The 23012-nt window shown below is 47.4% G+C and overlaps 1 protein-coding gene across 4 annotated transcripts in view; it reads left to right on the top strand.

Annotated features, from left to right (window-relative positions):
* The window catches only part of ntn2 (netrin 2), a 57687-nt gene extending 44280 nt beyond the window's left edge, over positions 1-13407 (top strand). For 3 of the 4 annotated variants that reach the window (XM_024007885.2, XM_024007884.2, XM_024007886.2), the window contains exons 5-7: positions 4723-4779; positions 8726-8803; positions 9063-13407. In XM_024007885.2, the coding sequence (XP_023863653.1) occupies positions 4723-4779; positions 8726-8803; positions 9063-9445 (518 nt within the window). In that variant the 3' untranslated portion in view covers positions 9446-13407. The remainder of the gene's footprint in view (positions 1-4722; positions 4780-8725; positions 8804-9062) is intronic. The other variant, XM_024007887.2, reaches the window with a different exon arrangement.
* The last annotated feature ends 9605 nt before the right edge of the window (positions 13408-23012 follow it).

Here is a 23012-nt window from a genome sequence, read left to right on the forward strand (position 1 = left end):
TTATGTAACATGGTAATGGTATCCATTATGTAAACATGGTAATGATAATTCCGTATGTTACATGGTAATTTCCATTTATGTAACATGGTAATTCCATTATGTAACATGGTATTCCAGTATGTTACATGTAATGGTATTCCATTATGTAACATGGTAATGGTATTCCACTTATGTAACATGGTATTCCATTATGTAACATGGTAATGGGTATTCCAGTATGTAACTATGGTAATGGTATTCCATTATGTAACATGGTAATGGTATTCCAGTATGTAATGTAATGGTATTCCATTATGTAACATTATGGTGTTATCCATTATGTAACATGGTATGGTATTCCAGTATGATTACATGGTATTCCATTATGTAACATGGTATGGTATTCATGTCATGTACATGGTATTCCATTATGAACATGGTAATGGTATTCCATTATATAACATGGTAATTGGTATTCCATTATGTAACATGGTAATGGTATTTCCATTGTAACATGGTAATGTTATTCCATTATGTAACATGGTAATGGTATTCCAGTATAGTTATGGTATTCCATTTATGTAACATGGTAATGGTATTCCAGTATGTAACTGGTATTTCCATTATGTAACATGTATATGGTATTCCATTATATATACATGGTAATGGTATTCCATTATGTAACATGGTAATGGTATTTCGCATGTATGGTATCATGGTATTGGTATTCCATTTATGTATGACATGTAAATGGTATTCCATTATGTAACATGGTAATGGTATTCCCGTATGTACATGGTAATGGTTTCCAGTTGTAACATGGTAATGGTATTCCCGTATGTAACATGGGTATGTTTATGGTTTCCCTGTGTGGTTGGTTAGTGTAAAAGCCTTTAGTAGATGTGGTGGCAGAGACTGGCGTGGGCATTCTGGTAAAACCTTGATGGGGGGGGGGGGGGGGGTTGAAACAACCCCTTGTCCTTGGAGTGGCATGACAACACAGATACAAACAGAGCCCCGGTGGTGAGGTGGAAGGGAGGTTGTTGGAGTGTGTGTGTGTGTGTGTGTGTGTGTGTGTGTGTGTGTGTGTGTGTGTGTGTGTGTGTGTGTGTGTGTGTGTGTGTGTGTGTGTTGTGTGTGTGTGTGTGTGTGTGGTGTGCTTGTGTGCCACCACTGGGGCCTTCAGCACGAAGTAGGCCTTGCCTTGGTCTGCTCTGGTGCACCCACCACACGTCAGCGCTGGTGGATAGATTACTGGCGGACCCACAGCAACACACAGTGTGTGTGCGCGTGTGCGAGTGTGTGTGCATATGTATGTGTGTGTGCAGGCTCGATTCCCCACAGGCTTCGATGTGGGCTTACTGAAGAATAAACATACCTGCCTTCCCCGTGGTTGACAGAGTAAATATGTGCTTCTGTTTAAATGCATGTCATGTCTTCTTTGTGTGTGTTGATGTGTGTGTGTGTGGTTGTGTGTGTGTGGTTGCGTGTGTGTGTGGTGTGGTGGTGGGTTGTGATATTCTCACCTGATGCAAAGGGTCCACTGGAATACCATTACCATGTTACATAATGGAATACCATGTTACATAATGGAATACCATTACCATGTTAAATACTGGAATACCATCACCATGTTACATAATGGAATACTATTACCATGTTACATAATGGGGAAACCGTACCATACTGCAGGGGTTCCCAGACTCAGGTCTACCAGCATCGCGGAACATCCTGAGCCCAACGTCTAGTTCTATGGACATAAGCACTGTTCATAACACGCACTGTTCATAACAGAAACTGTTCACACCCCTCTTGTTGGCGGAGATACAATTTTGCAATTTTAGAGCTTATTTCCTGCAATTCTACACATTTAGTCATGGGGTGCAGAGAACATTTTACAGTTTTAAAGCTCCTTTCMGTGCAATTCTACACATTTAGTCATGCGGTGCAGAGAACATTTTACAGTTTTAAAGCTCCTTTCTGTGCAATTCTATACATTTTGCCATGTCTAATGTGCATTCATGTGATATTTGACTGAATCAAACATTACAACAGAATGTATGGTCTAAAAAACCTAGCTGACATGGGCTAGTTGATCTGGACATTTCTGACACATTATAGCTCTCTAAGGTATGTGTAACAGTTTAACTTTATGGCGTCCTCTCGCCCCGACTCGGGCGCGAACCAGGGACCCTCTGCACACATCAACAACAGTCACCCACGAAGCATCGTTACCCATCGCTCCACAAAGGCCGCGGCCCTTGCAGAGCAAGGGGAACCACTACTTCAAGGTCTCAGAGCAAGTGAAGTCACCGATTGAAAGGCTATTAGCGCACACCACCGCTAACTAGCTAGCCATTTCACATCCGTTACATATGCAATGACTGGTTTGACAAGAGTAAAACTGATGATGCATTACCCAATTTCAAAATAACACCTTGTGCATTATACTATTACAACTTTCAAGAGTAAGTTGAATGCCGGACTGAGTTCCCCCGCTGCCGACCCCTAGCCCCCACAGTTTGGGAACCACTGCATTCGAGAGAAACCATGAACCATGTACCAGCTCCAACGAGGGGTTTACAACCACACATGTAACATGGCAGGTACAGCTGCTTCATTCCCGGTCTCATTTCTATAGCCAGGTAACAGCATGGTGGAGAGTCATGTTCCCTGGGATGTCACAAGCTAGCTATCCCATTAGTGGGTTTACATTAGTTTAAAAGCTAATTATGATAGATAGCTCAGGTACACACTGCTGCACTCGGTTAGCATGAGGTAAGCTAGCCCATCCATAAATCCACCATTGCCTGTGTTCGATTAGAAAGTCTGAGTTTTCAATGCCTTCAGCTGCCATGTTAAAAAAAATAAGGAATTAGACAATAACCCCAGGAACATTTGCTCACTATTTGGGCAGGTTGTAAAAGAGAATATGTTCTCAGTTAACCTGCCCTGGTAAACAAAGGTAGGGACAGAAGTTCCTAGCTGGCACCAGTCCCGCAGATGAAGGCAGGTCATGGTGGTCTGATCTGGGGTAGATCAGTGCCACCCTGAGACCCCAGTACCTGATTACCGTTCAGGCTTTAGCACCGTCACATGCCAGTACAGTGTGTGTGTGTGTGTGTTCGTGCTCTGTGAGTGTGTGTGTGTGTGTGTGTGTGTGTGTGTGTGTGTGTGTGTGTGTGTGTGTGTGTGTGTATGAATTAGATCAGTAGTCCACCGCCTGCGGGCAGGAGGAATAGAGGGCAGCTTGCCATCGTGCTGTGCCATGTGGTTTGGCACAACTCTCTCACACACACACCAGGCTTGTGTAACCCTGAACCAACCACACCAAACTATGGTGTACCACGCCAAGCTATGCCGTACCCTACCCCGCTATGCCACGTCGTGCCACATGGTGCCATGTTGTTGGTCTCACATTGGTGTTACAGAGCAGATGGCGGAGGGCAAAAAGGAGAAAACAATAGCGGTCGCGGCCGACAAAACCAATCAGACACTTTCTGAAAGACACCCAGTGAAGAGAAAGAGTTTTTCTTGGCCTCAGTGTGTGTGTGTGTCAGCGCGTGTATGCGTGTGTGTATGCATGTGCATGCCATCTGAGTTTTCCCCTGTGAGCCAGAGGGCATCTCTTCCCAAAACGCCCTCCATTTGATTGGTACTATCATTCCTCCCCGGTCAAGCCCTTCTGCCCTCTAACACAGTACGACACAAAGACCAGGCGTGCTAACAGCCAATTAGTATGATAACACTGCCCCTCATCTGAATATCCCTTTATCATCTCAATATCCACTCAACCCTCCACCTTCAGAGGAGGAGCCCACAGCTTGGCGTGCCTTTCACCAGCTGCTCTCCTTTCCTCTCGGCCTTTACCAAGCAGTCCAAAGCTCAATGCCCTATTTGTTGTTCTTGGTAGGGGTGTCCATAATTTCGAAGCAAGCCAACTGTCACTTGCCTCTCAAAAACACTCTTTCCAGAAAGCTCCTTGTCTGTTTGTTTGACTCCAACCCGGTCCTCCTCCCTCTAACTCCCCAGTCGAAAGGCAAATCCCTCTGGGTGCACGCTAACGATGCTAAGCCAGCGTCCCAATCATCCTGTTGTTGTTATCATTGAGGCAGTGGATTTGTTGTTAGCGTTCACATTTCATCGCTTTGCATTAGCATTTGTATTGAAAAGGGGGCCTTCGTTGTGGGGGGAATTCTTTAAGAATTGAATTCTTTTGGCTTTGGTGGAGACTGGCGAGGGGTTCTGGTTGAGCTAACCAGGCGTATTGAGGGAGTTTGCATCTGTCTGAAGGTGGCTCTCCCCATGTCCCTGTTTGAATGCATTGATCTCTTGCACCATGGTGCTACTGTTTTCAGAGGAAGAGAGGTCGGCTCAGACAAAGTATGCTTCTACTGTTGTGTGTGTGTGTATGTGTGTGTGTGTATGTGTGTGTGTGTATGTGTGTGTGTGTGTGCCAATATCAGTATCTTTATCACTGTGTTTAGGTTGATATTTCCACCCTACACCCTCCCTCTCATTCTTCCCACGTCAAATAACTGTGATTGAATTCAGGCATACTTTATTGGCTTGACCACACATGCAAAGAGTAGGCATATGGCCAGCAGTTACACCATGTCTACATAAAATGTATAAATTGTTTCCATAAAACTCTAGTTAAAACTCTGTTGTTCTGTGTGTGTGTGTGTGTGTGTGGGTGTGTGTGTGTGTGTGTGTGTGTGTGTGTGTGTGTGTGTGTTTCAGAGATCCCAGTGGTGAACCCTACAGCCATGGTCAGCAGCAGCACAGAGGAACCGGCAGGTTAGTCACTCCCCCACCCTACATCCCACACCTGACACCTGTGTAACGTTGAAAAAACACAACCTTTTTAATATTTCTGGCCTCCATTTCTAAACTGGGTTAATAAATATTCATGGAGGGGGTGGGCCTCTCTTTTGATGTTCCGTGAAGAAACGACTGCTCTGGATCCAAGTGAGATTTTCCATTGTCTTAAAACCTGCATTCTTGGCACGACGTCTGCCTGCTAGCCTTTAGCGAGTTAGCTTTGCTCCGCTGTGCTTGAAGCCCGACTCCAGCCGAACACAAAGCCAACGGAAAGGCTGCAACAGAAGTGATTAGTTGCAGTTTGCTAGCCCGGGGAAACTTCGGCGGGGAACTTTCGAGGCGTGAAAAGAGTGTTGGCGACCGTCGTTTTGGGGGAGAGCGCTTTCCGCCTCTGACTCCTGGCAGTCCTCACTCCATCCAGGCTCTCTCCAGTCAATTATTCCCCTCCCGTTTTTTTAACGCCTTCGCCTCTCCGGGCGGAATTGTGGCCCAGTGTTGATTTGGAAACGGTGATTCATCACAGGCTTTAACTCAACGCCGTGGCGACCACAGACGTACCTCCCACAACGTCAGGACCCCCTCCTCAGCTTTCACAGTTGATTCGGCTGAGACACGGCCCTCTCTAGAAGGCCCAGGCCAGAAGAGATGTTCTGTAAGGCCTGGGACTTCTCACACTGCAGGGGATGCATGCAAACTAGCCAAAGGGGGGCAAATGAGTTGAGCGAGAATACTTGATGTAGAATTTGCTATATATCTAAAGATCTGGGATCAGACCTTATCCCCAATCCTAACCTTAACCATTACGCGGATGGATTCTTTTTTTTAATCCTGTATCAGTACTAAGGAGTAACATGTACCTACCGCAGAAGGAGAGTTTGTGGGAGGAAGGGATTTAGACTGGTGACCTTTGATAGCTAGCCAAAGACCGACTGGGTCTCAACTTGAAGGAATTGCAATATGTCTAGCTCGGATGTGAAAGTTGTGCCCTCTGATAGGCTAGGTGGAATTTTCCCCACATTGCTTACACCAACTTAGTCTCTGCTTGGGCTTGTAACCCTCACACACACAGTACACTCCTTTGTGTGTTTCTGCATCCCTGGGAAAGGGCTTTTCCACCGTGAAAAACAAATAAGAGCAGTTCTTTATCGTTAATTCATCCCCACACAAGTGTACAACATACAGGATAATTTTCTCTTCCATCTCTCCTTTAACCCACACCCCATATACCAACCAACCTCTCCTCCTCCTTAGGGCACTCAGGTACCCAAAAACGTAAAGTGTGTGTGTGTGTGTGTGTGTGTGTGTGTGTGTGTGTGTGTGTGTGCGGGGGGCGGTGGACGCAATTTGTCATTGTCACGGCACTGTGAAAAGGGACGGGGGAACAAGGGTAACCGGAGCCGCCGAGTCGATTGTGTGTGTTTTCAGCCATGGCTCTTCTGGGTCAATGGGCGATTCATGGGGTCTTTTCCAGGTGAATGCCCATCAGTAAGTGACTCTTCATGGGAAAACACACACCACTGATACCGAGGGCTGCACGGCTTGCCACTGTACCAGGGTACCATGTGGGCACACATACACACAACACACACACACAGACACATATACATACACACAAATACTGTATATACACACACACATACTAATTTACAAATATATAAACATACACACACATACACATGCATTTATATACACATACACACACACACACACACACACACACACACACACACACACACACACACACACACAAACACATGTATATYTACACAAAAAAAAAACACTTTGGAGCCCAAGATCCTATGGGTAAAAGCTAGGGAGCAGGATTAACTGTCCTTTTCTACTTGACTGGCCGGTTGAACTGCTCTAGCATATCACTCAGTCTGTTTTCTCTTCACTCCTGTAGATGGACATTCAACAGATTTATTCAGCTCTCCCCATGACTGATTCAGTGTGGCCTACTTCATCAATTCATTCATTGCGCCCTCTCCCTAACCACACACATTCACACACCCACGCACGTACACCAAATCCCCCCCCCCCCCTCTCTCTCTCTCTCTCTCTCACACCACAGAGAAACATGCACAAACACACACGTTAACCCAGGTATGTTTTACTGAGGTTTATTGAAAGCCGCTGTGAGTGAGAGGTAAAGGAACTAGGCAGCTGCTCTGGCCTCTCTCTCCGCTTGTCGCTAATAAAAGCTCCATCACTCTAATATACGGGCCAAGCCTCCCTGACATTTTTACTGGTTCCTCGGCCCCCTCTCTCTCTTTCTCCTCTTCCTGCCCTCGCCTGCTCCGGCTCTCTCCAAACCCTCAGCGAAACGAGCAACACGGCTCCCTCCTCGCATGCGTCCGACACTGAAACCTTTTTTTTTGGTCGCCATATTCCTGCGAGCGATCACTTTTATTTTGTTTGTTTTGGAGGAGGAGACTGCTTCCCTGCACAACTTCTGACTGATTTTACTTTGAAGGCAACTAGAGAGGGAGACCAGGGAGACCGCATATACCAGGACTCACGTCTTTGTGATTTCACGCTAGCGGCAAACGAAACCTGGTGTCTTCTTGACCTTTGCGCAAGACTGGTCAGCAACTCTGTCCCTCAGTGACCTTTTAAACCAGCGCTATATTGAAGTATCCAACCCCAAAAGGTTTTATAAACCCAAAACAAGTACAGTAGAGAGGTGGTTTAATGAACATGTTTGACCCTTTGTCCCTTCCTCACAACTCCCACTGCAGTGACATTAAAGCCAATTGGCCATTTTAATAGTGAGTGGCCCGTCATAGCTTAGGGAGAGGTTCTACCACAGAAGCTTACATTGGGTTGTCCCACAGCACCACTGGGTGTTACGTTGTGGTTTGGCTGGCCCACATTATTCACTCCTTTGTGTCCATTCATGTGTGTTTTCTCATGTCCTATATGGATCTGTAAGGGATCAATTCAATCAAACCTGTACAGTCGGTTGTTTACTGCAAATGTTTTTTTTCAACCACTCTAGTTCACACACCTATGACCCAACACCCACCAGTCAAGTCCCAGAGAAAAGCGCATCGACCACAGGGCAGCTTCATCCTCCTCCATACGTACAGCGGGTCAGCTGTGTGGTCTCTCTCTGGCCATAGTCTCGCAGCCATGAGGCTGCTGTGGGCTACTCACAGCCATCCAGCCATGACCACTTCCACCGCGCTCTGTCTTTTCTCAGGGTCCCCCAAAAGGCAGGCAGACATGTCAAATGGAACACTTTTCCCCCTCTGTAATATTCCACCCGCCCGCGACTCCCCCAGCGGTTATTGCAGGGGCTTACGTGTGATTTGTTTAAGGTCGTATATTACTCCAGCAAACCCGACCAAACCTAACATTTCCTCTATCCAGCCGCCTGTCTCAGAGTCCTGGCACTCGTGCTGTGTGTGTGTGTGTATATATATATATATATATAGATATATATATATGTATGTGTGTGTGCATGCCTGTGTGTTTGCATGTAGGTGTGTGCGTGCATGCGTGTGTGTATGCGTGCATGCATGTTTGTGTCTATTTGTGTGTGTGTGTGTCTGCTACATGCGTTTTTATGTACCACTTTGTGTGTGTGTGTGTGTGTGTGTGTGTGTGTAACACAGTGTGTAAACGTCTCAAGTGTGTAATTGTTCTAAGAATGTAACCATGTCATCATGTTCACTTTATCATCTCAAATGTGTAACTGCTGTGTGCGGTTATGTGTGTAATTCTCCTAAGTGTGGATCTGTTCTGTTATGTGTGTAATTGTCCCAAGTGTGTAATTCCCAGCAAGTCAGACTCCAAATGTAAGACTGCCTTATGTGCAGGTAGCCGATGTTTTGAAAAAGGGAAAAGCCCGCACACATGTAATTGTGGTGCATAGACTAAAAATGTATCCGGTGTTTAAAATGTGTTCTTCTTTTTTCAGCAGATTGTGAATCCTATTGCAAACCAGTGAAAGGGAATCTGAAGATCAACATGAAGAAATACTGCAAGAAAGACTATGGTGAGCGAACAACTGAATGCATCCAATTTATTTATCAAGCATGAATAAGTAGTACCCGTACTAGAACAGTGAATTATAACAGTAAATTGCCAGCCCATCAGTCCGAAACGTGATTGTTAGTAGCTATATGGTATTATATGTTATTATACTATATGTTCCAGGCTTTTTTTGCTAAATAGTATTTTCAGTTAGTTTACAGTTGTGTTAGGACTATACCTGCATCAGTTGTAATGGTTGGTTTGTCTGTGTGCCTTATCAGCGGTGCAAGTCAACGTGCTGGACATGGAGACGGTGGGCGACTGGGCCAAGTTCTCGGTCAACGTGGTCTCGGTCTACAAGAGCCGCGGCGAGCCGCTCAAACGGGGCGACAACGTGCTATGGATCCATATGAAGGACCTGGCCTGCAAGTGTCCCAAAATCCAGATGAGCAAGCGCTTCCTGGTGATGGGCACCAGCGAGACCGGGCCGGGGGGCCCTGGGGCCGGGGGGCCCGGGGCTGGACCTGGGGCTGCTGCAGGAGCAGAGCGCGTAGGGCTCCTGGCCGATAAGAACAGCCTGGTCATCCAGTGGAGAGACGTATGGACGCGGCGCCTCCGGAAGTTCCAGCGCAAAGAGAAGAACGGCAAGTGCAGCAAAGCATGATGGGAGAGAGAGCAGCACCCCCCACCCATACTCCTACCCCCCATGACCCCTTCCTAGCTCTCAGCTAGTTCACAAACACGACCCCACCCCCGACCCCCTAAAAACCCTGAACCCCAAAGCGGGGACACTGCACATTACAGAGACTGCATGTATTTTGGCTGTTTTAAGGACCACTTTGTGTATATTGTATAACTATTTCATTTTTATTTCCTGTTTTACTCATGGGACTCTAATCTATTGGTCTGCCTTTAAAAGGGACCATTAAAAAGGGTACGAAGTGTAGACGAGTGGATACCATTCCCTTTCTCGACAACGACAGCGAAAATGTCCACACTCCCCCACACCCCTGCCCTCTCCCATTCCCCTTCCCCATTCAGACTGCTTCAGTCCCCCCTCCTGCCACCATGTTTTAGTGTTTTGAAACTATCGAAGCTCACATTTCCCATTCTATTACCAGGAGTATCCATGGAGCTCAGATAATCAGAGAGAGAAACAGATTTTTTAGTGTTGTAGCAAAGTGCCCCATGCAGGGGAGAAGACAAACTGCACAACCTCAATTCGTCTGCCTCCTCCACCCACTGTTTCACTGTCTCTAAACCCCCACCTTTCTCTACGCAACTGAGATTACTGGCCTAGAGCGGCCATTTTGTCTTGTACTCCTATTCCGTATGTAAGATATGTAGACATGAACTCTCTGCAGTAGTATCTCTGGACCAGAACCTACAACGGCTGCATCCTCGTCCTCAGAGGATCCTTCTAACCACAACAAAGGCTGTCCCCACAGGGGCCTTCTCCAATGCAAAACGTCACTTCTACCACCACTGCCATTACAATATATATACAACTTCAGACTGAGGCATCTGCTACTCTAGTCTAGACTATACAGCTGTTGACAGTGACCCCACTGCTCACTCACTGGTTCTACTGCTCCAGTCATAGACAGACAGTGGCACTGTTTGGACACTGGCAAACACTAAACCCTAATAATGTTTCTCTTTTATTCTATATTCATGTACTTCTGCTCTCAGATTCCTATACTTCTACAGACCCCACTGTCTCACTATCTAAGTGAAGACCCCCCCCCCCCCCCCACAAGCCTTCTCACCACGAGCAGGAAATGGAATCATGCATTACTATCTGACTCATGTGAAGAAAAATAATCTTGAGCGGGACTCCAGCAGAGTGGAAAGTAGCCAGCTTCAGAACAGAACAATGCCCTTGATACTAGGGAAACTTTTGGGGGGATATTTTGTGTCATGTCTTCCACTGTTTGTTGATAGAAGGTCCTGCGGGTGTCATTGTGTGACCGATATCGTTTGTTGGTTCAATTCTATTATTTCTCTTGTCTTTTAAATGTTTGCCACTTTCGACGAAGTGTCCAATGACGGGCTAGTGATCGCTTGCCGAAAGAAGAGCTCAAAATAAAGAGTGCCATTTCACGAAGAACAGACAAAGGTTGGATTAAGCTCTACCTTTTCAACTGTAGCTTATTGACAAACTGAAAGAGTCCGGAACGTTCTAGGCTACGTACACACTGCCTGATTGTATTATGATGCGATAGTCTATTTCAATCCTCATGTCTTTGTATGTTTGCATGTTTGTGGTTTGGCTGGTCCGTCCGATGCGAAGCGAAAAATTTACAGTAAGCAGAGCATGGAATTAACAAATGTTAACATCACAAATCCAGAGGAAACCTCCTTAGTCATCTCCCCTCATTGGCCTTGCCGACATTTCCCTCTCTTCGTTGGCCAATAATGCATCAGCCTGTTTCTAAATTGAATCAAGAAAATGAGAAAATCAGGACAAAAACGAAACCACAAGGGAACGTATGTTTGCTCTCAAAGTTGCTGTTTTGTCTTTGTCCTTAGGTCATTTTAAAAGCGTATTGCGATTGATTTCAAAAATAGAAAACGTAAACACATTGTGAAGGGGTCATGCTAGCTAGCTGTTAGCATGCTGACAGTAATGTCATGCTAGCGGTTGGTTGGCTGCAGTGCTATGTTTGGTTTGTCACATTTCCAAGCCCCTCAGAAGAGTGTCTCTCCCTCTCTTGTCAGGCCCCAGTTCCTTTCTGTTCTGCAACATGTGTGTTTCTGTGTCTTAGATACACTGTATGTCCAAAAGTATGTGGACACTAATTTGAAGGGGCGTCCACATACTTTTGTATATGTAGTGTACGTGACAGTAGTGGGACAAAGGCAGCCAACCGCAGTCCTTCAGTGGTGTAGGTCTTGTTTTCATTTGCTGAAAGAATGTATATAAATGAGAAAATGTCAAATGTAAAAACCGCTTAAAGACACATGGTATGATTGTACTTTCTTATGAGATTATGTCGTTAAAGCTGAGAATGTAGACCGAGCGTTGTCATTCTAAAAAAAAAAAAAACGCTGAATGGATTTAGAAGTTGTTCACATGAAGGTCTGTCTGGTTAGATTGTAGGTTTTATGTGTAACAGTTGTGGGTCCTCCCTCATATGCATCAATGTTTGCATCATACAGTATTCATTCAACATGTCGCGTAGCACAGTGCTCTGAAAACCAATCCAAAACCAATCCATGACCAAAGTGAACTAGGTTGTTTTCCATACATTTTGGTGTAATATATAATGTTATTTCTTAAAACAGCAAAAGAGGTCAGACGGAACCACTAACATTTCCGAGTAAAAGTAGCGTTTCCTTAGAGGAATTCCCAGAGATGGAATTTCACAAAAATGCAGAACCAAATCGTCTGATTATTTATGTATTTCCGTCCATGACAAGCTGTCAAACAGGTGGTCTTACAGTAGCCACCATTTCTTGGCCTGGTATGTGGGGAAAGCATGGGCAGGTTTGATGGATGTCGAAGTTACGTGTCCAGAACCCCTTTCTCAGACTCAACCCAGAACCAACCCGCTTCCRCACAGGGTTATACTGCACTGTCTACAGTGCCTAGTAGCTCAAGTGTGAACCTCAACACTTCATAATACTGTATAGCCTGGTCCCAGATCTGTTTGTGCTGTCTTGGCAACTCCTACAACTCCTATGGTAATTTTCCAGAGGAGTTGGCCAGACAGCACAAACCGATCTGGGACCAGGCTATGAATAATATCCAGCAAGACAAAAATCACTATACTTTTTCTCCCTTTACCTCAGTCTCTATTTTCTTCCTCTTTTATCTGTGCCACCCTGAATATTGGACTACAGATAACAAGCTTTACTAAACCCTGCAGATGTTATTTAGAAATTGAAACGTACCCCTCGAAAGCATTTTGTAGTCTTCCTAGGGCGAGCCACCCTGTTGTTTTACTTAACAAGCCCCACAGCTTGGCAGTGGAACCAGGGTCGTAACTTGCTCTCTTTGTTCCCCTCCCGCAGTATTTATAACGTCCACAGGTGAGAGAGAGAGAGATCATTAAAGTACCTTATAAAGTAAAAACATAATGAGATATACACAAATGGATGGTGAGGAAAAGTGAGTTAAGGTTAAGGGAGTTGAAGGAGAGAGTCTGCCCATTGGGTATAATATGGACTGAAGTGCCAATACTTTTTCTGTCATTGTCTTTGTAAAGCCAGTAAGTAACAAGCCAGAGAGACAAGCTAAATTATTATACTTAGAACATTTTAAATATATATCAAAGCCCAAAATGATTGTAACAATGACTGTAGACCTACTGCTGCCAGGTGTTATGAAATATGTGAAATCTTGCTCAAGAAAGCATTGAAAGGGCAAAATTCTATGAAATGTCCCCCCATTTGCTGTCCTCATGACATTCTGGTCACAGAGTTACACTATAGAGCACCACTCACACAGACGATGTCCACCTGCCTTCTGAGGGCCGATGGGGTGTTGCCTTCCGCCCCATGCACCCCCCCCCTTCCTTCATCACTCGTGTTATTATGAAGTCTTCCTTGTACATTTTCCTCTGATGCAATGACCACTGACTTTTTAATCGTAAATGACAAATAAATTATTAGTTAATGAAATATGTGTATCGTTTGTCATTTTGAGGATCATGCAGCAGATCTAGATCAACGGCTGCTATGCTGCCATCGGGGCCCAGACCCAACTGTCCGTGTGTGTGCGTTTCCATGTGTTTGGTGCATGTGCTCTTATACTGATGACTACGTGGCTAGTCAAGTGGCCTGTATTGTAACCTTTCTGATTTTGGGTGCTGCACTGGGCTGGCCGTGTGTGTGAGAGTCTGATCCTGCTCTGGGGTTTTTACTCCAACTGAAGACGGGTTAGACTACAGTAGGTGGGGAGACTAGGAGGGAGACTAGGAGGGAGACTAGGAGGGAGACTAGGAGGGAGACTAGGAGGGAGACTAGGAGGGAGACTAGGAGGGAGGCTGGGTGGTTCCCCACCCAGGGCAGAGCAGGAGCTGAAGCTCTGAAAATAAACAGTGGGGCAGCACCCGCTCCCCGCCAACCCTCACCTCCATCTCAGTCCCCCCACCTCCACCACACCTCAGAGGAAACCCAACACCATTGCCTGGGACATGGCAGGAAACTCCTCTCTCCTCCCCCCCTCCTCTCTCCTCTTCCCCCAGCCTCCTCTCCTCTCTCCACCCTCTAACCAAACAGGCCACAGCCATCCTTTTAGTTAATTACAGGAAAGCAGTAATTTATCATTACTCTCTCTCACTGGACCAGAAATAGGGCCAGAGCTGAGATGAAGACAGACTGACGCTGTGACGGTCCGGACGGGACAGACTCATTTTCACGCCACTTCGATACAGCTAGGACTGGAAGTGATTTTCTCAGGAGGTTAGGAAACCATTTTCCTAAACTTAACCCAAATTCTTTTAACCTGCTACGTTAATATTCCTAACCTGCTGCGTAAGTTCTAACCTGCTACGGAAAAGTGACTTCCAGTCATAGCTGTATTGTAGCGTGGAAAGAGTGGTTCTAGGTCCGGCCACACTGCGGCACGTCTCCATTTGTGACAGATGTCCATCCCACCTTACCCTGCGGCCGCCCCATCAGTCTCCAGCTCCTGTTACTCACAGAAGGCACGGCCCTCTGGGATAGGGCTGAGATCAGACAGTCCTTCAAGAGGTGAAGGGAGTAGGGAATGCAGGAGGTATTACTTGGAGGTATATTTGGGCTGCTCTCCTCTCCTGTCTTCTTGTCTATCTTCTCCCTTCCTCCCCTGCTCTCCCCTCTCTTTTCAACTCACCTCCCCTGTGCTTTCCCACTCCAAGAGAAGTTGGACTTGTGGTGTTCCAAAAAGGAGTTACCTGGAACTCCTTCTCTTCAAGGGTATAGGAACCCCACTCCCCTCTGTTGCTGCTTTCCCAAGGGCTGGTAGACTGGGAAAGACAAATGATGTGCTGAAACCTCGCTCAGCCATACAGGAAGTACTTGCCTGACATGACATCTCAGACACGCGCCAGTGGGCCCTGGTTGGCCTCTCTGGCTACCGGCGGGCCAGCCGGCCAATCCCCTGACTGAAAACAGAGCCAGAGGCTGGGCTGAAGGCGTGGGCCCAGGGAGCACTGCTCTCACTCTCACAGGGAGACTGGGGGTCCATCAAAAACATCCCCATAAAGTACAGTACCCCAAATATACTGAACAAAAATACAAACGCAACATGTAAAGTGTTGGTCCCATTTTTCATGAGCTGAAATAAAAGATCCCAGAAATGTTTCATATGCACAAAAAGCTTATTTCTCTCAAATGTTTTGCACAAATTTGTTTACATCCCTGTTAGTGAGAATTTCTCCTTTCCAAGATAATCCATCCACCTGGACAGGTTTGGCATATCAAGAAGCTGATTTAAACAGCATGATCATTACACAGGTGCACCTTGTGCTAGGGACAATAAAAGACCACTCTAAAATGTGCAGTTTTGTCACACAACACAATGCCACAGATGGCTCAAGTTTTGAGGGAGGGTGCAATTGGCATGCTGACTGCAGGAATGTCCACCAGAGCTTTTGCCAGATAATTTAATGTTAATTTCTCTACCATAAGCTGCCTCCAACGAACGTCGTTTTAGAGACTGACAACCGCAGACCAAGTGTAACCACACCAGCCCAGGACCTCCACATCCGGCTTCTTCACCTGCGGGATCGTCTAAGGAGTGGGAGGGGAGGCTCTGAGGAGTATTTCGGTCTGTAAAAAAGCCCTTTTGTGGGGAAAAACTCATGATTTGGCTGGGCCTGGCTCCCCAGTGGATGGGCCTGGCTCCCAAGTAGGTGGGCCTACTGTATGCCCTCCCAGGCCCACCTATGGATGCGCCACTGCCCAGTCATGTGAAATCTATAGATTTTTTAAAATTGACTTCCTTCTATGAAGTGTAACTCAGTTAAATCTTTGAAATTGCTGCATGTTGCGTTTATATTTTTGTTCAATGTATTGATTGATTTTTTTTTTRRTCCAGAAACTGTTTTCTATTTAGACATTCACCAGAAGCAACCCTTATTAATAGAAATTGTAATATATGCTTAGTCTATGGCTTATTAACTGTTAAGTACTAGTGAATAAGCGTTGAATAACAGGTTATCCTATATCCATCACTAATATCATTACAGACTCCAGCCATTTCAATCCTATATCATCTCTCAGCTCTGACATGGCTTCTTGAGGCCGGACCTTTGGGATACTTAATCGCAGCCCATGATTGGTCGAGGGCTGAAAGCCCCAATAGCCCCCAATAGCTCCCGGAGTCCAAACCGCTGCCCTCGACAGCGATGTGTTGACAAGACCCCCATCAGGGCCGTTCACCTGGCTTACTTTGGCAAACGCTCCCGCAACATGATTAAAAATAGGGCTGTTACTCTTTTCCCCTCAATTTAATAATGTTACGAATAGGGGAGTCATTATGATTTGGGGAGCTCAACCCTGTGTGGGGGTTGGTTAAATGGAGAGTTATGGAGGTGCTAGAAAAACATGGGATTTTTTTATTTTCCTTTCCGTTAATGATGTCATGTTGGTTGGGAGGATGTATGTGCGTTCGAACATTTCCCAGGTTTACCTTGGCTGTTTGATTCTGTTCAGAGATTGAACCCAGGGTCATATTCAGTAGGCACGAAAAATAAGAAAGCAGTCCAAAAGCGAGTGAAACTGGGATGTACTATCTGAACCTGTCCAATAATAAAAGTTTGTTTTAGTTTTCCATTGCAAAGCATTTTGAAACAGTGTGACATTATGAACACGACCCAGGAAATGTTTGTTTTGTTTTCACTGACAACCTGACATTAACACTTTGGCTATGACGACTTCATTGAAAGGTAGACCCTTTGCTTGATTCTTCTTAAAATGTATCTTTGGCGATCTTGGGCAGTAAAGCATTTAAAGAGACACCGAACATTGGCACGTGTGTTTTTCTGTTGCTTCGCATTTGGTTACTGTTTGTCCCCCATGAGACACTGTAGACGCCTATTTCACTTCCTCAAAATCCCCAGAATGAATCTGAGAAATCTGTAATAAATGTTGACGTTTTGCCGAGGATGTTTTAGTTTTAGTTGTGCAATTTTACATCTAACTAAGGTGTTTGGTGCAGTATTTCTCAAGTATTTGTAATGGRGTTCCTCCTCCTCTTCATACGAAGAGGAGGAGCAGGGATCGAACCAAAATGCAGACTTGTGATTTGCCATAATATTTATTAAAGTAAAGACGAAAACACGAACTTCACTTAAAACTAAACAAAACAACAAACGGAGTAGACAAACCTGAACGTAAGGACTTACATGTAACGCAGAACGAACGAACAGGAAAATGACTACACAAAACGACGAARGAACGAAACAGTCCCYTATGGTGCAACATAGACACAGACACAGGAGACAACCACCCACAAACAAACACTGTGAAACTACCTACCTTAATATGATTCTCAATCAGAGGAGATGAAAACCACCTGCCTCTAATTGAGAACCATATTAGGTACCCATTAACCAACATAGAAACAGAAAACATAGACTGCCCACCCAAACTCACGTCCTGACCAACTAACACATACAAAACTAACAGAAAACAGGTCAGGAACCGTGAGCAATAACCCCCCCCCTCAAGGTGCGTACTCCGAACGCACCACCAAAAGTCTAGGGGAGGGTCTGGTGGGCATCCTGACCACGGTGGTGGCTCAGGCTCTGGGCGAGGTCCCCACCCCACCATAGTCAATCCCAGCTTACGTCTCCCCCTTAGAATGACCACCCTCTTATTTCCCCACCTAATTTAAGGGGCAACACCAAGATAAAGGACAGCTCCGGGACAAGGTAGCTCAGGACAGAGAGGTAGCTCAGGACAGAGGGATAGCTCAGGATAGAGAGGTAGCTCAGGATAGAGAGGTAGCTCAGGAAGAGGGCAACTCCGACTGAAGGGCAGCTCCGGACAGAGAGACAGCTCTGGACTGAGAGGCAGTTCTGGATGAATGACGGCTCCGGACGCTCATGGCAGGCTGACGGCTCTGGACGCTCATGGCAGGCCACGGCTCTGACGCTCATGGCAGGCCGACGGCTCTGGACGCTCATGGCAGGCCGACGGCTCTGGACGCTCATGGCAGGCCGACGGCTCTGGACGCTCATGGCAGGCCGACGGCTCTAGACGCTCATGGCAGGCTGACGGCTCTAGACGCTCATGGCTCGCTGACGGCTCTGGCTGCTCATGGCTCGCTGACGGTTCTGGCTGCTCATGGCTCACTAACGGCTCTGGACGCTCATGGCTCACTGCGGCTCTGCAGATCTGTCTGGCTGGCGGCTCTGGCAGATCCTGTCTTTGGCGGCTCTGGCAGATCCTGTCTGGTTGCGGCTCTGCAGATCCTGTCTGGTTGCGGCTCTGGCAGATCCTGTCTGGTTGGCGGCTCTGGCAGATCCTGTCTGGTTGGCGGCTCTGGCAGATCCTGTCTGGTTGGCGGCTCTGGCAATCCTGACTGACGAACGGCTCTAGCGGCTCCTGACTGACGAACGGCTCTGACGGCTCGGGACAGACGGGCGGCTCTAATGGCTCGGGACAGACGGATGGCTCAGACGGCACTGGGCAGACGGATGGCTCAGATGGCGCTGGGGAGACGGATGGCTCAGATGGTGCTGGGGAGACGGATGGCTCAGATGGCGCTGGGGAGACGGATGGCTCAATGGCTATGAACGGATGGCTCAGATGGCGCTGGAGACGGATGGCTCAGATGCACTGTGGAGACGGATGGGCTCTGGCCGGATATAGGCGCACTGTAGGCCTGTGCGTGGTGCCGGAGACTGGTGGACCGGGCTGGGACACGCACTTTCAAGGCTAGTGCGGGAGCAGGAACAGGGCATAACTGGACCCTGGATACGCACTTAGGCCTAGTGCGTGGTGCCGGCACTCGTGGTACCGGCTGGGGACACCAGCTTCAAGGCTAGTGCGGGAGCAGGAACAGGGATACTGCGACACCTGGAACGCACATTAGGCTAGTGCGTGGTGCCGGCACTGGTGGTACCGGGCTGGGACACGCACTCAAGCTAGTGCGGAGCAGCAACAGGATGCACGAGACTCTGGAACGCACAGAGGCTTGGTGCGTGGCGTAGGCACGTGTAATGGCTGGAGACACGCACATTGACGAGTGCGGAGAGAACAGGGCTCTGAAGACACACTGGAGCCTGCGTGCGGTGTGTAGCCTGGTGGAACTGGACTGGCGAGCGGAAGTGGCGCCGGAAATACCGGACCGGCAGGAACGTTACTGGCTCCCTTGAGCACCAGCCAGCTGCCCAACCTTACCTGGTTGAATGCTCCCCGTCGCCCGACCAGTGCGGGAGTGAATAACCCGCCACCTGGGCCATGTAGGCCGAAGCGGACACCATCCGTAAGGGCTGGTCCATGTAAGCCGGCCCGAGAGACGCACTGCGAGACCAGACGCGTTGAGCCGGCTTCATGCACCTGGCTCAATGCCCAATCTAGCCTACATGCGGGAGGTGGAATACCGCACCGGGCTATGCACACGTAACAGGGACACCAGCGCTCTACTGCTAACACGGTGTCTGCCCGTACTCTCGCTCTCCACGGTAAGCTGCGGAAGTGGCGCAGTCTCCTACCTGCCCTCGGCCCACTACCTCCTAGCCCCCCCCCAGAAATTTTGGGTAGTATCCACGGCTTCCAGCCTTGCCTCCGTGCTGCCTCCTCCATATCGCCTCCTCTCGGCTTTCGCTGCCTCCAGCTCTTCACGAGGAGGCGATATTCTCCCGGTTGTGCCCAAGGTCCCTTTCCTTCCAATATCTCCTCCCATGTCCAAGAATCCTTGATGCCTTGCTCCTGTTGCCGCTTGTCACGCTGCTTGGTCCGTTGGGGGTAATTCTGTCACGATCGTCTACTGAAGAGAGTGAGGACCAAGGCGCAGCGCGTGAAAGAACATCTTCTTTATTTCAGAATAGAGAAACATGAAACGAACACTATACATAAACAAACAAACGACCGTGAAGCTATAAACGTTGTGCACACACACACACAGGCTACCAAACGTTCAAACATAGACACAGACACAGGAGACAACCACCCACAAACAAAACACTTGGAAACTACCTACCTTAATATGATTCTCAATCAGAGGAGATGAAAACACCTGCCTCTAATTGAGAACCATATTAGGTACCCATTAACCAACATAGAAACAGAAAACATAGACTGCCCACCCAAACTCACGTCCTGACCAACTAACACATACAAAACTAACAGAAAACAGGTCAGGAACGTGACAGTATTTAAAAAAAAACAGTGTTGTCTTATGTAAACAGTCAAAAACTGTAATATCCTGTTTCACGGAATCGTGGCTGAATGACGACATGGATATTCAGCTAGCGAGATATACGCTGCACCGGCAGGATAGAACAGCATACTCCGGTAAGACCAGGGGGGGCGGTCTGTGCATATTTGTAAGCAACAGCTGGTGCATGAAATCTAAGGAAGTCTCTAGATTTTGCACGCCTGAAGTAGAGTATATTGTGATAAATTGCAGGCCACACTACTTGCCTAGAGAGTTCTCAGCTATACTTTTCGTGGCTGTTAATTTACCACCACAAACAGATGCTGGCACTAAGACCGCACTCAGTCAGCTGTATAAGGAAATGAGCAAACCACTCTCCCAGAGGCGGCACTCCTAGTGGCCAGAGACTTTAATGCAGGGAAACTTAAATCAGTTCTACCAAATCTCTATCAACATGCAACCAGAGGGAAAACATTTCTAGATCACCCGTACCCCACACACAGAGACGCGTACAAAGCTCTCCCTCGCCCTCCATTTGGTAAATCCGACCACAACTCTATCCTCCTGATTCCTGCTTACAAGCAAAAATTAAAGCAGGAAGCACCAGTGACTCGGTCTATAAAAAAGTGCTCAGATGAAGCAGATTCTCAACTACAGGACTGTTCTGCTATCACAGACAGGAACATGTTCCGGGATTCTTCCGATGACATTGAGGAATATACCACATCAGTCACTGGCTTTATCAATAAGTGCATCGAGGACGTCGTCCCCACAGTGACTGTACGTACATACCCCAACCAGAAGCCATGGATTACAGGCAACATTCGCACTGAGCTAAAGGGTAAAGCTGCCGCTTTCAAGGTGCGGGACTCTAACCCGGAAGGTTACAAGAAATCCCGCTATGCCCTGCGACGAACCATCAAACAGGCAAAGCGTCAATACAGGGCTAAGATTGAATCATACTACACCGGCTCCGACACTCGTCGGATGTGGCAGGGCTTGCAAACTATTACAGACTGCAAAGGAAAGCACAGCCGCGAGCCTACCAGACAAGCTAAATCACTTCTATGCTTGCTTCGAGGCAAGCAACACTGAGGCATGAACGAGAGCATCAGATGTTCAGGATGACTGTGTGATCACGCTCTCCYTAGCCGACGTGAGTAAGACCTTTAAACAGGTCAACATACACAAGGCTGCGGGGCCAGACAGATTACCAGGACGTGTGCTCCGGGCATGTGCTGACCAACTGGCAGGTGTCTTCACTGACATTTTRAACATGTCCCTGATTGAGTCTGTAATACCAACATGTTTCAAGCAGACCACCATAGTCCCTGTGCCCAAGAACATAAAGGCAACCTGCCTAAATGACTACAGAACTGTAGCACTCACGTCCGTAGCCATGAAGTGCTTTGAAAGGCTGGTAATGGCTCACATCAACACCATTATCCCAGAAAGCCTAGACCCACTCCAATTTACATACCGCCCAAACAGATCCACAGATGATGCAATCTCTATTGCACTCCACACTGCTCTTTCCCACCTGGACAAAAGGAACACCTATGTGAGAATGCTATTCATCGACTACAGCTCAGCGTTCAACACCATAGTACCCCCGAAGCTCATCACTAAGCTAAGGGCCCTGGGACTAAACACCTCCCTCTGCAACTGGATCTTGGACTTCCTGACGGGCCGCCCCCAGGAGGTGGTGAGGGTACGGTAGCAACACATCTGTCCCGCTGCATCCTCAACACCTGGAGCTCCCGCAGGGCCGGGGTGCGTGCTCAGTCCCCTCCTGTAACTCCCTGTTCAACGACGACTGGCATGGCCAGCACGACCCACACACCATCATTAAGTTTGCAGCACGACACAACAGTGATAGTAGGCGCTGATCCACCACAACGACAAGACAGCCTATAGGCGAGGAGTTCAGAGACCTGCCGGTGTGCCAGAATAACACCTATCCCTCAACCTAGCCAAGACTAAGAGCATGAATTGTGCGACTACAGAAAAGGAGCACCGAGCACGCCCCCATTTCATTGACGGGCTGGTCAGTGGCAGCAGGTGAGAGCTTCCAAGTTCCTTGGTTGTCCACATCAAACAACAAACTAGAATCGCCGTCCCAGAAACACACCAAGACAAGTCGTGAAAGAGGGCACGGACAACAGCCTATTCCCCCTCAGGAATCTAAAAAGATTTGGCCATGGGTCCTGAGATCCTCAAAAGGTTTCTAACACTCAACATCGCGAGAGCATCACGGAGGGCTGTCGGTGTGCATCACTGGAACCCTCCGGTCACGTCCAATTGCTCGTGGCCTCCGACCAGCAAGCACTACAGAGGTGATGCGTACGGCCCAGTACCATCAGGCGGTGTCAGAGGAAGGCCCTAAAAATTCGTCAAAGACCCCAAGCCACCCCAGCTCATAGAGCTGTTCTCCTCTACTATCGCATGGCAAATCGGTACCGGACAGTGCAAGTCTAGGACAAAAAGGCTTTTTACTGTGGTATTTATTTCTTTACACACACACCACACACACACACACACACACACACACACACCACACACACACACACACACACACACACACACACACACACACACACAACACACACACACACACACACACCACACACCACACACCACACCAACAACACACACACACAAACACAACATACCTTTTTTTCGCACTATTGGTTAGAGCCTGTGAAGTAAGCGATTTCACTGCTAAGGTCTATAACTATTGTGGTACGGCCCACGCTGAACAAATAAACTCTTTGATTTCGCATTGAGGCTGCAAAAAAAATCCACAAAAAGGAATCAATCTGCCTATTGCGACTAGAGAGCAATCACCCCAGTTTTCACCTCCCGAAGTTAGTGAACAAAATGGACGAATCAATCTTCGATAATCCTCCTCTGC

Source organism: Salvelinus sp. IW2-2015, linkage group LG18 (assembly GCF_002910315.2).
Source record: "Salvelinus sp. IW2-2015 linkage group LG18, ASM291031v2, whole genome shotgun sequence".
Classification (NCBI taxonomy): Eukaryota; Metazoa; Chordata; class Actinopteri; order Salmoniformes; family Salmonidae; genus Salvelinus; species Salvelinus sp. IW2-2015.